Source organism: Musa acuminata, chromosome BXJ1-6 (assembly GCF_036884655.1).
Source record: "Musa acuminata AAA Group cultivar baxijiao chromosome BXJ1-6, Cavendish_Baxijiao_AAA, whole genome shotgun sequence".
Taxonomy (NCBI): domain Eukaryota; kingdom Viridiplantae; phylum Streptophyta; class Magnoliopsida; order Zingiberales; family Musaceae; genus Musa; species Musa acuminata.
The window spans coordinates 45,891,862-45,907,499 of NC_088332.1; the positions used below are offsets into that span (position 1 = coordinate 45,891,862).

Genomic DNA, 15,638 nt, shown 5'->3' on the forward strand with positions numbered 1-15,638 from the left:
CGACAAATGTTACGACTTTTAGCGTGGCACACATCTAGTGGGGCAGTGAGGTATTCGGTGGGGGCGAGTGTTTCGTTGTGCGGACACGTCTAATACTCGTATCTCACAAAACACGACTAAAGTAACATTTCTCTTCGGCACGTGAATTGTGGATTATAAAATAACGACGGAGTCACGTGACTTTACGGTTTACAACATTTTTCGGCTAATTTGGACCGGTCCGATCTCTTTGCAAGACTTTATGGCCCGGTTCGGCTTATATTACACCAATAACTTTTGTCCTGGCGAGTGTTGAGCTCGGCCTCCTTCAGACTTCCGACATCCCTTTAGTCGCTCCTCGTCTCCGTCCTTCCCTTGGCGATGGCGTCGAGCTCGCTCCCATGAGGTATCTCTCTACTTCTTCGATTCTTCGGTTTCTTCTCCACTGGACCGTGGTCGACCCATACCTTTTTCCTATCTTTTTTACATGCGGCGTTGTTAGGGTTATGATTGTTTCTTGAACTATTGAACTTAGTTTTGTTCATCGTCTAGTTGCAGAAGATGATTCTTCCTAAAAATCATCACAAAGGGTAATCTTGGTGTGTCTGGACATCCGGTTTCTTCTTTGTTTACGAAGACACTGGTAAAAATCGGTTTCTTTCTTTCTTTTTTTCTCTTCAAACCTGGCAGAGACGCAAAGAGCATAAAATTTTGGAGCCAATCTGCATAGAGAGACACTGCGATGGGGAGTCGGAGAAGCACTAAAGAGACTAGCGAAGCAGCTAGTGATCCGGCTTCGTCGGTTTCAAAGGAGAAAAAGTCGATGCTGGTTGAAGGATATCCGGTTGAGGGGCTATCGATCGGAGGGCAGGAGACTTGCGTCATATTTCCCTCCCTCAAGATAGCGTTTGACATCGGTAGATGCCCGCAGCGAGCAATCTCCCAGGATTTTCTGTTCATTAGCCATGGCCATATGGACCACATCGTAAGCATACAACGGCATTGTTGTGGGTTTGTAGTTATTGGTAGAATGATTATTTGAGGCTGGTTTCTGTTGTGTCATCATTTGGCATCCCACAAGAAAGAAAATAGCTTGTTGCCTTCACAGAACCTACAGTCTTGCTAACCTTGTCCTGGACAATATCCCAAATTCACATTAGTGCTCCCTGAGGTCATATTCCATATGCAACAACCAGAACAAGAACTATCACACCCTCCACAAGCTTTTGAATCTGACAGCACCTTCAGTACTCGATTAATGGATTTCTACTTAATTCATGGAATTCCAAATGTGGTCTATCATATACCTGTTGGTGAGGCAGCTACTACCTTGTAAATGATTTTTTCATGTTTTGTATGCTCTTAAGAATACAATTGGGACAAGAATGTTATTCATAAAACCCTTCATTTCATGGACTTTTAATGGATTTAGTTCTATATGGCATTTTGACTTTTGCAGATATAACTTTTGTCTAACCATCTTATTTGTATCAGGGAGGGCTACCAATGTATGTCGCCACTCGAGGTTTGTATAGTATGAAACCTCCAACTATCTTTGTCCCAAGGTCTATAAAAGAACATGTGGAAAAACTTTTTGAGGTACACAGGGCAATGGACCAATCGGAACTGAAACACAATCTAATTGGTCTTAATGTAGGTAAGTATCTATCCAGAAACATATCATGTGGAGATGGCTACATTTTCTGTTATAATATGATTTATCTTGCAGGAGAGGAGTTTCAACTGAGAAACGATCTTAAAGTCAGAGCATTTAAGACTTACCATGTCGTACCTAGCCAGGCTAGAACATCTTGAACTTTTTATTATGCAGTATACAATTAATAAGTAAAAAAAGTAACTTTGTTCTCTAAAATTTGCAGGGATATGTTATCTATTCTTTCAAACGAAAACTTAAGGCAGAATTTTGTGGTCTTTCTGGAGATGAGATTAAGAAATTACGAGTCTCGGGAGTTGAGGTCTGTTTTGGTGGACATCAATAATAATGATTCACATATATTAATAGAATGATAAATAGTGGATGATGCACAACATTTATCATAACTCAAGTTCATTCTGATAATTCTCTCATCATAAGTTTGATTTCGTGATGTTTTTTCTTAATATGTTGTATGAAATGCAGATTACTTACCCAATAGCAACTCCTGAAATAGCCTTTACTGGAGATACCATGTCAGATTTTGTTATTGACCCTGATAATGCTGATGTCCTAAAAGCACGGATTCTTGTCATGGAGGTAATAATTCTTCCAGTCATGACTGAAATCACTCATCAGAATCACTCTTGCAAGTTTATTTTGAGCTTCCTACATACTAGAAATTAGTGATATGTTTAGGTATTCTATAAGTGCATGTCAGCTATTAACTTTGATTTTTTGAGTATTGTGATAAGTGTTTGTTTATAAACATATCCTGTTTAAACAAACAATTTTTTTAATTTCTTTTTACAAAATTTAATTAGGAACAAATTAAGATTTTAATCGATTTTGTTCACTTAAAATTTCAGGTTGGTCATAAGGCTTCTAATGTTATCTTGATATTTTAAAATCATAACCATTTTTGTAACTTTTAAAGGGTGTATTTCTATTTTGCAATCAGTAGCATTTCACAACATCTTTTGAATGCTGCACTAAAAACGTATAGCAAGGTGTGGTAGCCTTGTTGGTGTGCAATTGATTTGCATCGAATGAATGTACTCTGTTTTTCGAACCATAAATATATGAGAAATAAATAAGCAGCAAGGTGCAACTGTGTGAAATCCATGTACAACGTAAATACAATTCATATTCAGACCTGAACGTGCACAGACATACACACGTGGAGATTATCATATTGTTTCCATAACAAGCAACTTTTCTGCATAAAGTGCTGCATTGCATCCTTATTTTGACTAGCTTCCTCTTCGGGGATCTGTTAAAATAATTGTTACTGTTCCATTTCTTCAAGGCAAAACTGTAATACTGAGGAGTTGCGTAATTTTAGTTCCTACGTAAATGTTTCTTCTTTTTTCTGTTTTGTTCATTGTTACTTGTATTTAGGCATAAGTAGTGTATTGCTGACTATTATTTAACTGAAGTACATCTGATGATTATTCCATTCTTATAGACTGAACATACCTACATATGCATAATGAACTTTCACTTGACCCTAATCACTGTGTAATTTCCAGAGTACTTTTGTTGATAACGCAATGCCAGTGCAACATGCTAGGGATTATGGCCACACCCATTTGTCTGAGGTTAGCATAAAACTGTCAAATTTTGTCATATTGAGCATTACCTTTTAGCTTTACATTTTTGGACTTTCCTGTCAATTATTGTGCTGTTTTACAGATTGCAAGTTATGGTGATCGATTCCAGAACAAAGCAATCATTCTCATCCATTTTTCAGCTCGTTATTATAGAGAGGTAAGTTAATCTATTTAAACCTTGCCTGAATCTATCTGCTCAAGGTTAATTCCTTGGTTCCAATGAATGAACTATTGCAGTTTCAGTTAAGATTTTTGATCCAGGTTATCTTAGATTTCTCTACTTTGACCCCTGAAAGTTCAAAGCATAAATCCATGCTGTTCATGTATGAATATGCCATAATAGTTCTCCTTATAAGAAAACTATTCTTCATTCTTGCAGCTTCAGATTTTGAGGTGTTCATTCTTAATGTCAGTAACAATGCTGTCTATTGAAATATGTTCTTTACTGATGCATCTTCAAAGCTTATGTTTTTCAATTATATTCATGTCAGTTGTTGACCGTAATGTTCCAAAACTATGATGTTTTGTTCATTGCTTTGACAATCAATTTTGTGCTTCCTTATCTTTCTAATGAAGATATATCATAATCGAATGTTTTCGAGTACAGTGTCTTTGACAATTATAGCTTTGCATGTTTTCCCTCTATGCTTAATATTATTTGTTGATTATGGTTTTTCAGGAGATTGAGGCAGCTATCGCCAAATTGCCTCCATCCTTTGCAGGTCGGGTATTTGCCTTGTCAAATGGGATCTAATTTTCTTTTTAACAAAGGATTATACGTAGCACTTGTAGAATTTGCCTCTAAATCTCTGGAAATTTTCAGATTTTTGTGCTCTCTTACCTTTATAATTCTTTTTGTCCTGATACACATATGGATAATAAAATGCAAAATGTTATACGTATGGATAATAAAATGGGAAACGTTATCCTTCTTGCTCTTCTTGATAAACTCTGTTTGTACATCATGAACTAATTCTTACGAGTATATATGCGAGAGCACAACTACCATGACACGTTTATTTTGAGCCAATTTTGACATACTCAATGAAATATGTACTGCAGCATCTTCAAACCATTCTTTCATCGAACATTCTTTTGGTATATTATGTGACCATAGGATACGGTATGATCGAGATTATAGATTTATTTTTATTTTATTTAATCTTTATTTCATCATTCATAATAATCATATAAAGGATAAGAAAAAAAAAAGTCTAGTTCTTTTTGCAAAAAAAGAAGAATATAAATCTAGTTTTTTTGTGCAGATTGATGTTAAGTTTTATGGATTGAATTGCCGGAGTACATATAAGTTTTGTGGCGGACTATATATATTTTGAATGACATCAAAAAGGTATATATAACCTAATCTTGATCTATTTTTATTTGATTTTATATTTTGATATTAATATTTTTTTTCATAATAGCATGATTATGATTTTACATTAGCAATTGATATTAGAGCTCATGTTTTGAAATAAAAAACATTGGATTGTAAAAGTATATAGATATGTTTTGTATTAAGCTCTATTTATCTCATCCACTCTAGTTGTTTACTTACGGGCGATGAAGGTCTCATTGTCAACATAGATTAAGTCGCGAATGATAATGTGTTGCTTGGTTTTGGTCAACATGGGCAGTTTGTTGTCGGCAATAACATTAGTCAGGTAAGGTAGTGGCCCACCATGGTCGTCGACCCTACTATGGGCAATGACTATGCAGGTGGCAACGCTACTATGGTAGTGGCCCAGCATCGTCGTCGACCCTACTATGGATAATATTAATGGTTTATCATATTTTTAAAACTTAAATTATTTATATTATTTTATATTTTATAGTGGTATCTCCTTTGATGCATTCACATACTTTTAATATCTTTGTATTCTTTTGTTAAAATTATTTAGAATGGTTAGAGCATAAACAGTTCATATTAAGTGAATTAGATGTTGAAAGATTTGTAGACCTAACTGATGAAAAATATTATGGAATAAATTAATGAAATTAATACTTGAGAAAAATCTAATAAATTCAATCTAATATTTATAAGATTAAACCGATGACCTATCGTCACCGTGTCGAGTGGGGGAGTGACTTGGCCCTCTTCCTCCACATTGATGCGGTGATCAGTTGGCGTACCAGAATATTTCCTATCAAGAAAGATTTTAGAAGTTCTCATCAATCATTCATTGTAAGTGTATTCTATATTGTAGAGTGATAAATAGTTCAAGTCATTACAGCAGATAAAACGCATACAGCCAGTAAAACCCGACTCATTTGAATCATATCAGGAAATGTCGAGTGGAAACGAAGACAACAAGCTATGAAGGACGTGGGCGTATCAGTTGTGGGATGGGGAATGCGTTCTTGGCCCAACATAATCCACATAAAACCCCGGTTGCCTCGGTTGTCCACCACCATGAGGCACATCCCATGAAGCCATGACGAGCGACCGGCTTGGAACAGCACCTGATGTCGCCTCATTCTTCACCTCGATGTCTTGTGCACCCTCCACATTAACCTTCTCATGAAAACCCTGAACAAGAGATAAAGATTACAGTGAGATGATCCACAATGTATTGATCTTGTTGCCAGAGTACGATGCAAAGGATTTGCACCAACCACATCGAAGCCATCATCCGAATCTTCTGAGTTGTTTCGTAGATGGCGGCCACCGTGCAATGGGATAGAGAGAGCTAACAGGAGGATGAAGAATACAGCAACAGAAGACATGTCTGCTGCGCTATGTGGGAGAGAGAGAGAGAGAGAGAACTGAAACTATTTGTGGATGATGGCATCAAAAGCAGCTTTGCATGTGGAGCGGAGAGGAGATATGAAGAGTGCACTGCTCTGCCTGGCACTTGGACTACCCTTCTGATGAGAGAACTAGTTTTGCTGATGCCAAACCAGCAAAAGGATAACACGAACATGTCCGAGCTGCGACACGAGGAGAGAGAGAGAGAGAGAGAGAGAGAGAGAGAGAGACGTTCCGGTGGTTTGCTAACGTCTCTTCTCTCTCTCTCCTCGTGTCGCAGCTCGGACATGTTCGTGTTATCCTTTTGCTGGTTTGGCATCAGCAAAACTAGTTCTCTCATCAGAAGGGTAGTCCAAGTGCCAGGCATAGCAGTGCACTCTTCATATCTCCTCTCCGCTCCACATGCAAGGCTGCTTTTAATGCCATCATCCACAAATAGTTTCAGTTCTCTCTCTCTCTCTCTCCCACATAGCGCAGCAAGATATGTCTTCTGTTGCTGTATTCTTCATCCTCCTGTTAGCTCTCTCTATCCCATTGCACGGTGGCCGCCATCTACGAAACAACCCAGAAGATTCGGATGATGGCTTTGATGTGGTTGGTGCAAATCCTTTGCATCGTACTCTGGCAACAAGATCAATACATTGTGGATCATCTCACTGTAATCTTTATCTCTTGTTCAGGGTTTTCATGAGAAGGTTAATGTGGAGGGTGCACAAGACATCGAGGTGAAGAATGAGGCGACATCAGGTGCTGTTCCAAGCCGGTCGCTCGTCATGGCTTCATGGGATGTGCCTCATGGCGGTGGACAACCGAGGCAACCGGGGTTTTATGTGGATTATGTTGGGCCAAGAACGCATTCCCCATCCCACAACTGATACGCCCACGTCCTTCATGGCTTGTTGTCTTCGTTTCCACTCGACATTTCCTGATATGATTCAAATGAGTCGGGTTTTACTGGCTGTATGCGTTTTGTCTGCTGCAATGATTTAGAAACTCTTTATCACTCTACAATATGGAGTAATTATTGATAAAGAATTTTTTGGTAACCAGATCAGCCACCAGCTAATCACCATCGAGGCGTTCACATAGAGGATGAGGGTAGAGTCACTCCCCCACTCGACAACAGCGTGAGAGCAATAATGGCCTATTGGCCCTCGTGGACAACAGTGCACGAGAGATTGTTCAGGTTAATCTTAGTGACCTCTATGAATAATGGTTCTCGGATGGTTGTGTTAGGATCGAGAGCACTAAGAGGGGGGGGGGGGGGGGGGGGTGAATTAGTGCAGCGGAAATCTTTCAACGATTAAAAACGAAAGCTGCGTTCGTTCGATAAAAACTATTTTGATGCAAAAGCCGATTCTAATATTACTTATGATTAAGTGCAGTTTACGTCTAAACACAGTTTGCGTCTAAGCGCAGTTTACGCAGTTTGCGTCTAAATGCAGATTGCGTCTAAGCGCAGTTTGCATCTAAGCGCAGTTTGCGTCTAAGCTCATATTGCATCTAAGCGCAGTTTGCGTCTAAGCGCAGTTTGCGTCTAAGCGATGTTTGTGTCTAAGCGCAGATTGCGTCTAAGCGCAGTTTGCGTCTAAGCGCAGATTGCGTCTAAGCGCAGTTTGCAGTTATAAATGGAATCAAAACGTAAACGTAAACTGCAAAGAAACTCGTTCGTAAAAGCGCAGAAGACAGTTTGCAGTTATAAATAGAATCAAAACGTAAATGTAAACTGCAATGTAAAGATCATACGAAAACATCGATTTACGTCTGAATGCAGATTCGGAAAGATCAGAACTTAGAAACTTGTTCGTAAAAGCGCAGAGAGCAGTAGCTATGTAGGAGGTTTGCAGTAATGATAAAGTGCTCAAAATAAACGCAAACCAGAGATTTAGAGTGGTTCGGTCAGTCTTGACCTACTCCACTTTTGGCTTCCTCCACCGACGAGGTTACCGACGTCAACTAGAGGCCTTCCTTCAATAGGCGAAGGCCAACTGCCCTCTTACAGATTCACTCCTTTTGGCGGGCTTAGGAGACAACCCTTACAGAAGTTTTCTCTCCTCTCTTTACAACTCAAACTTGAAGAATAGAAAGAGGAGAACTAGCATTTTTGAGCTCTAAGAAACACAGAAAGACAGCAAGATTTCGAGTGTGTGTTCTGTGCTTTCAGTGCTGAATGGGTGGGGTATTTATAGGCCCCAACCCAGTTCAAATTTGGAGCTCAAAACGATCAAATCCCGGAATTCCGGGATCAGGCGGTTGCACCTCCTGACTGGAGAGGTTGCACCGCCTGGCAGAGCTCGAAGACTGAGCCTCTAGGCGGTGCTACCTCTGTCAGGGGCGGTTGCACCTCTCTGCCAGAGCTCGAAGACCGAGCTCAGGCGGTTGCACCGCCTGACTGGAGAGGTTGCACCGCTTGGCAGAGCTCGAAACTTGAGCTCTGGCGGTGCTACCTCCTGACAGAGGAGGTTGCACCGCCCAGTCTCGCTCGGAGACTGAGCCCTGGGCGGTTGCACCACCCAGTCTCGCTGGGAGACATAGCCTGGGCGGTGCTACCTCCCTGCCTGGGCGGTTGCACCTCCCACAACAACCTGGGTCCGAATGGGTTGATCCATTCGGCCCAATTTGAGTTCTTCAGGGGCCCAATTGCCCCAAGATTAAGCTAATGGGATCACCTCCCATTTCTAACTTAATCAATGTGCTAACTACGATTATTCCTAAGACAAATTCTGCAGCTTGCTCCGGTGCGTCAATCGCTTCTTCCGGCGAGTTTCCGGCGAACTTCCGTCGATCATCCGATGAACCCTCGGTGATGCTCCTGCGGACTTCCGGCAAACTCCTGGACTGCGACGATCCACTTGGCAAGTTCCGATGAGCTCCTTTGGCAAGCTTCTGGACTTCTCGGATTTGTTCCCGCAGAACCTCCGACGACTGTCCGAACTTTCGTCGAGCTCTCGAACTCCCAACGTGATCATTGTCATGACTCCGGCGCAACTCCTGCTACATGTCTTACTTTCATCGTAGTTAATCCTGCACACTCAAAACAAAACTTCGATCGAGACAATTAATCCTAAGCAATTAACCAAGTTGTCCAGCATGTCATTGGTCCCTCGACGCTTTATCCGATTCTTCGGCGCATCGTCTTTTCCTGCGGCCTATTGCCCAATCGGCCAGTTGGCTCCGCAACTCCGATATCCTTGGCACAATACCCGCTCTTCTTGGCCCGATGCCCGAGTCCACGACCCGAAGCCTTCTGTCGATACGTCGACCGATCCACCGGCCTGACGTCCAATCTTCTGACATGTTCTTCCGGCACAACATGATTTTCCTGCTTTAATTGTCTCATCCAGATCGAAGCATCCTGCGTCACTCAAAACGCAGATTAAATCATAAACATATATCAAGTAGTTTCATCATCAAAATACGAGATTCAACAGTTTGTTTAGGCCCGTTCCCTCTTAATCGGCTTTCATTGACAATAATTCGTAGGAGTTTGTTTAGACCTATCGTCCTCATGGATAAAACACCAAAGGGAGGGCATTACAATGGTTACAAACGGTCTCCTCGAATGTCTAGGTTAGCAAGTCCACTTATTGTATTTTTTTAAGAAATAATCTTAATAGGAATAACTCTTATAATCACTTATCCTAGACTCTCTATTTTTTTCTATAAATAAACAGGATTTATCGCTCTTATAGATAAAACATCAAAGGAGAGCATTATAGACGGTCTCCATAGTCGCCTAGGTTAGGAAGTCCACTTATTGTATTTTCTTATGAGATAATTTTAATAGGAATAACTATCATAATCATTTATTCTAGATCTTTTATTTTTTTATATAAATAAACAGGACTACATACAAGACGATATGATCGAGATTATAAATTTATTCTTATTTTTCTTTAATCTCTATTCCATTACTAATAGTAGTATCGTAAAAAATAGAAAGAGATGATAAGAAAAGTTAAGTTTTCTTGATAAAACGATGTACTGCATTTAATGAATGAAGTGCATTTTACAAATCAAATAAAGATATTATGAATAATAACAAAATGTGCTAATCTTAATATATTATTATTTAATTTTATATTTTAATATTAATTTATTTCATATAATAGTATAATTATAATTTTATTACTAATATCTTATTTGAAGCTGTTTCCATTAGTCTCTGACTCATTTTCTCATAAATTTGGTTATTCTCTTTCTCGACATATATTTATTATTAATTTAATTGTTTTGATATGTGTAAATCCATCAAGTGGAGATCTATTTGGAATTTAGCTTTGCATCTTAATCACTTGAATCTTTAATCTTCTCATGTTACATTTAGTGTTTCATCGAAATTATCATGCTACTTAATATGCTAAGAATATATATATATATATATATATATATATATATATATAATATGTATATAATATATATATATATATATATATATATATATATATACACAAGATGAATCCATGTGTGCTACTCTCTTTGCTGCATGATGAAGAACATGGAACAGGAAAACTAACCGCCCGGGCCAGTAGAAACCGCCTTTTGCCGCTTCCGCTACAGGTGGATGGAGGGTTTCCCTGTTCCCGATCTCGAGCGGAACAGCTCAGCTGCAGTCGTCCCCTCCCCCAACGTTACGTCACCGCTGCTCTTAGAGCTCGTCATTGATATTGGAGTGCTCGGCACGACAACGGGTAAAAGAGAAATAGAAAGATTATAGTAAAAGGTCAATCAGATGAGCCCCTGTTCTACAGTTATCTCCATCTATCTTATATCTAATGTTATATATAATTTGATACATGAATAATGGAATTGTCATATCATTATCAATCGCTCTATGAGCATGATTGTCAACCGAGTGTACAACGTGATCGACACGATGATGCTAACCACAATGACTAATATTTTGAATGACTTTCTGATGACTCCTCATATTTGGATAATATCTCATAATTCCATGAAATCATCTTACAAAATAACTCCGGACGAAGACCAATCTCTCTTATTCTCTCCTAATCCTCGTTACTATATTTAACTTAAATATCAAATGAATGGCTGACATAAACTGTTATGAACAATATGAACGGAAAGTGGGGGGGGGAAAACAATAATGTAGACATAAAGAAGTTGCAGCGGAATTGTATGGACATTTCATATGATGCATGCTTGCTTGCGTTGCAAGTGTCAACCGTCTCGGTTGTCATTCTCAATAGAAAATTCTGCGTTCACCAGAGCAACCTCTCATGCTTATCCATTACATGACCTTCTTCTCGAGTCACGCCCTACCTTAGTGGCAATTATATATATACATATATATATAACGTAATTATCTGATCTGTTGATTCTTTTAATAGAAGAACTCAGTCAGAAGGATTCGATTGGATGGAACAGCCAAAACGTCCATCTCTCTGGTGCAGTTTCTGCGCATTTTCCAGCGTCAAACTCGATAATTCCATGATAGTTTTCTTTGAAGAACTATGCATACAGCTCATCATCCTCTATCCAATATCACATCCAGGTTGACTTGACTTTAGTGCTCTAACAATTGATTCGAAATTGCTACTTGCATCCGCTCTTGCAATCCTCTCATCTATATATCTCTCTGTGTTTGTACGTCTCCCTTGTCAACTGGCGTTCTCTTTGTTCGGTTGTCATCTCCTTGTTGATCGAAGCTGCTGTAAGTTGTGTTTCTTCAATTTCTGATGATGATGAGTTCCAAATTCGATTCCATTAAATTAGAGAAAAGCATGATTTTGTTATATAAAGTGCTAAGATGTATATGGACTTACTTATTTTCCTATGTTTGTGGATCTATAATTTGATTGGGAATCATATATAATAGTAAAATATAATGTTTCTCTGCTAATTCTTTTGAACTCTTTTATTCGAGGTATTCTAACATTTTATGAGAGTATGGAAGATGTTTCTACTCATTTGAGATTTTTAAGTTACCATGAAGATGAGTATATCATTTTTTTTTCTGTATAAGAGTTGAATCATATTAAAGCATATACGTATGAATTTTTGAAAAAAAAGCACTTTTTTTTTCTTTTTTTTTTTTCTAGGGAAGTATCTATTTTCAAAATTTTCTAGCAATAATTTTTTTCCTAATACTTGGAATACCTTTTTTTTTTTCTTTTTCTACGAATCGATCGATAGACTGTGTGTTATACTGTTATAATATTTTTAGCAATACTAAAAAAATGTAACATAGTGTTTTTGTACTATATTATGGTGTTTTTGATATGTTAAAAAATAAAAAAAAAACTATAATATAATGTAAAAATATTATAACCGACTCGATTTACCCTAATCACTGATTAATGCGAAAATAGGTTTCTTTACTTTACTCGAAAAGTAAAAAGAAAAGAGTTTTTTCAGAAATTATATATATATGTAAATATATATGTATATATATGTATATATATATATGTATATATGTATATATGTATGTATATATATATGAATATATATATATATATATATGTATGTATATATATATATATATATGTATGTATATGTATGTAAATATATGTATATGTATGTATACATATACATATATTTACATACATATACATACATATACATATATATATATATATATATACATATATATATATATATACATATATATATATATATACATATATATATATATATATACATATATATATATATATACATATATATATATATATATACATATATATATATATATACATATATATATATATATATATATACATATATATATATATATATACATATATATATATATATATATATATATAACCGTATATTGGAGTCTACTGGAGCTCGGCCTGTAACCGATCACCGTGTGACGGCAGGGGGGATAAGCCATGGGTCAAATGCTTTGCTGCGTTCAAGTAGGGCAATCTACAGTTGCAATCAAGGAATCATTTGGGAAGTATGATGATGTGCTTCAACCAGGATGCCACTGCTTGCCTTGGGTTTTCGGAAAGAGAATAGCCGGCCGGCTGTCACTCCGGATGAAACAGCTGGATGTGAAGTGTGAGACGAAGACAAAGGTTCGTCCACTCTCTGCTACTGCTATAAGTCCAACCTGCAGGCATGTTGTTTGAAGAAATTCCGCAACGGTTTTTGATGATGGAGATCGTAGGTAACTCGGAGGTTGGAGGTGGCAAAAACCTTCTGAAGTGCCATAGAGATGTGGAATTTAACATGTTCATGTGATTACGGCCTCTTCCTCTCTGTTGGCTTGTTGGTTTCTATGATCATTTTTCCTTTGCAGGACAATGTGTTCGTCAATGTGGTTGCTTCCATCCAATACCGTGCTCTGCCTGACAAAGCAAATGATGCCTTTTACAAGCTTAGCAACACCCAGTCTCAGATCCAAGCTTATGTGTTCGATGGTATGACCTCGGCATCAGCTTCCCTTTCTTAAGCTAAGAGCTACACTTCACAGCCTTCTTCTTGTCATGTCGCCAGTGATCAGAGCCAGCGTGCCGAAGCTCAACCTGGACGACGCTTTCGAGCAGAAGAACGAGATAGCCCGAGCCGTGGAAGAGGAGCTCGAGAAGGCCATGTCTGCCTACGGTTTCGAAATCGTGCAGACTCTCATCGTCGACATCGAGCCAGACGAACATGTGAAACGAGCCATGAACGAGATCAACGCAGGTAAGCTCGTCGTTCGGTTCTGCTTTACCTGTTCGATGAAATGCACCACTGAAACGTAACCGCAGCTGCGAGGTTGAGGGTGGCGGCGAACGAGAAGGCCGAAGCCGAGAAGATCGTGCAGATCAAGAGGGCGGAAGGGGAGGCGGAAGCCAAGTACTTGTCGGGGGTAGGTATCGCCCGGCAGCGCCAGGCGATCGTGGACGGGCTGAGAGACAGCGTGCTGGGTTTCTCGGTGAACGTGCCGGGGACGACTCCGAAGGATGTGTTGGACATGGTGCTCATCACGCAGTACTTCGACACCATGAAGGAGATCGGCGCCAGCTCCAAGTCTACGTCTGTGTTCATCCCCCACGGGCCGGGTGCTGTGCGTGACATCGCCGCGCAGGTCCGAGATGGGCTGCTGCAAGCAGCTCCCCTCCAGTGAGCTACCGCTGCCTGCTTGATACTTTGTGATGTGTAGATAAGTACGTGAGAGATGGAGGAATAGTGTTCAGCTCGTCTTTTATCGCCGTGCTGTGTGTGTGCGTTGTTCTTTCAGAACAAGCGATGAACTCAAATAATTTGGAAATAATTTCAGCACAAGCGATGTATTAGAAATTGATGGCATAAATGTCGTGATAAATATGGCTTATCAAAATAAATTATGCCTAAATACACTATAATTAACAAGGGTAACTTTTCAAAAAAAAAAAATTTAACTTCAGATTTTTCCATCCTAAGTTTAAATATCATTTTGCCACTGTCAATCATCGCCCTCCGTCGCACCAGGTCCCGCCTTTGCCTCATCGATCGTTCCTCTCCACCTCATGCATAGTCACCTTGAACCTGATAATCTTACCCGTCGTGATTGATCGTAACTCTCGCCTATTGCTCCCCTCCTTTCCTCTAGTCATCTGTGCATTCGTGTATAGGTTGGTATGCAACGCTAACACCCCCTCCCTTGTCATCTATGCCTCCGCACATGGGCTAGCTCCATCAATTATCCTCTCCTTTGGCGGCCTATATCTTTAGGCATGGGTTAGCAACGTTAATTGCTCTCTTTCTTGGCTACTTGTACCTTAGCTCACAAGCTAGCATTGTTGGCCACACCTTTCCAAATTCACCTATGCTAACCACAACGAGGGCCGATGAGTGGGTGAAAGACTATACTTAAACAAAAACAGAATCTACTTGATTAAAACATATCTTTAATAATAGTAATAATAATATTAATGTGAGCGTGAGTTATCTCTCTAGGCATTAAAAACAAAAAAAACATGCAACACAGAGCAAAACAAGCTCAAGTTTGTGGACAGCAAATTGCTATCTCCGGGTCTAAAGCCTAGTCATTCTTGCATCTCTCTTGGACGAGCTTGTTTTGCGCAGCGAAGGCTTCATTCCTTCAGCCAAGCAGGAAGAGATAAAGGTCTTCTCTGTGCCTATAAATTGTGCTAATCTTGGGGTTTGGCACCATCGCAGAGCTGCAGTTCATCTCCTTGAGATAAAAAGGTCAGTCACCACGTAGCTGACATTGCTCGGGCTACTCCTGGATTTTGCTTGAGACTTGGGAATCTTCCCCATTTTGTTGCAGATGGCAGATCAAGCGGACGTGAATGGACGTGTTGAGGAGCCAGAAAAGAAAGAGAAGGACAAGAAGAAGAAGGATAAAGAAAAGAGTGCTGATTCCAAGGAAAAGACACAAGATCCAGCCAAGCTGAGGATGAAGCTAGAGAAGCTAGATGCCAAGATTGATGCCTTGAAAGCCAAGAAGGAAGAGATCATAAAGCAGCTATTTGAGCTTGAGGGAGCTGCCAATAACTAGCATGCAAGAACAGTGCATGTCCCACCATGTTGAGGATGGTGGACGGATGTGCAATGTCAACTTTCTATCTAATTGTTTGTGTTGCGTTTCTTTTGTTCTTTGCTTGTGTTGAAACTTCTTTCAAGTGTAAAAAGCCTCCCACAAATGGAATAGGCAATTTTTGGGAACAGGAAGCAAACCTGCCAG

General features: G+C 39.3%; 2 protein-coding genes and 1 long non-coding RNA gene across 4 annotated transcripts; all 3 read left to right on the plus strand.

Annotated features, from left to right (window-relative positions):
- The first annotated feature begins 283 nt into the window (after nucleotides 1-283).
- LOC103990008 (tRNase Z TRZ1) lies at nucleotides 284-4,177 on the plus strand. 2 transcript variants are annotated; one of them, XM_009409012.3, is made up of 10 exons: nucleotides 286-385; nucleotides 532-569; nucleotides 670-964; nucleotides 1,474-1,636; nucleotides 1,709-1,779; nucleotides 1,860-1,955; nucleotides 2,120-2,233; nucleotides 3,166-3,234; nucleotides 3,329-3,403; nucleotides 3,926-4,177. In XM_009409012.3, exons 3-10 carry the CDS (start codon nucleotides 722-724, stop codon nucleotides 3,998-4,000), a joined length of 906 nt encoding a protein of 301 aa, XP_009407287.1. In that variant the 5' UTR covers nucleotides 286-385; nucleotides 532-569; nucleotides 670-721; the 3' UTR covers nucleotides 4,001-4,177. The 2 variants fall into 2 exon arrangements, with proteins under 2 accessions (XP_009407285.1, XP_009407287.1); XM_009409010.3 differs by lacking the exon at nucleotides 532-569 and having other exon boundaries at nucleotides 284-385.
- A 7,334-nt stretch (nucleotides 4,178-11,511) lies between these two features.
- LOC135677356 (hypersensitive-induced response protein-like protein 1) lies at nucleotides 11,512-14,248 on the plus strand. The gene is made up of 5 exons (XM_065189591.1): nucleotides 11,512-11,669; nucleotides 12,841-13,041; nucleotides 13,266-13,386; nucleotides 13,463-13,651; nucleotides 13,717-14,248. The coding sequence occupies exons 2-5, from the start codon at nucleotides 12,853-12,855 to the stop codon at nucleotides 14,073-14,075; spliced, it is 858 nt and encodes a 285-aa protein (XP_065045663.1). The 5' UTR covers nucleotides 11,512-11,669; nucleotides 12,841-12,852; the 3' UTR covers nucleotides 14,076-14,248.
- Nucleotides 14,249-14,588: 340 nt separating this feature from the next.
- LOC135677903 (uncharacterized) lies at nucleotides 14,589-15,625 on the plus strand. The gene is made up of 2 exons (XR_010514772.1): nucleotides 14,589-15,139; nucleotides 15,222-15,625. It is a non-coding gene; the product is annotated as an uncharacterized LOC135677903 (long non-coding RNA).
- The last annotated feature ends 13 nt before the right edge of the window (nucleotides 15,626-15,638 follow it).

Excerpts from the sequence above, each read along its gene's own strand:
- LOC103990008 (XM_009409010.3), top strand. The coding sequence starts at position 722 with ATGGGGAGTCGGAGAAGCACTAAAGAGACTAGCGAAGCAGCTAGTGAT. Across the intron at positions 1,637-1,708 it reads TCTAATTGGTCTTAATGTAG|GAGAGGAGTTTCAACTGAGA; the intron begins GTAAGTATCTAT and ends TTTATCTTGCAG. Across the intron at positions 1,780-1,859 it reads ACCATGTCGTACCTAGCCAG|GGATATGTTATCTATTCTTT; the intron begins GCTAGAACATCT and ends TAAAATTTGCAG.
- LOC135677356 (XM_065189591.1), top strand. The coding sequence starts at position 12,853 with ATGGGTCAAATGCTTTGCTGCGTTCAAGTAGGGCAATCTACAGTTGCA. Across the intron at positions 13,387-13,462 it reads CCAAGCTTATGTGTTCGATG|TGATCAGAGCCAGCGTGCCG; the intron begins GTATGACCTCGG and ends TCATGTCGCCAG. Across the intron at positions 13,652-13,716 it reads CATGAACGAGATCAACGCAG|CTGCGAGGTTGAGGGTGGCG; the intron begins GTAAGCTCGTCG and ends ACGTAACCGCAG.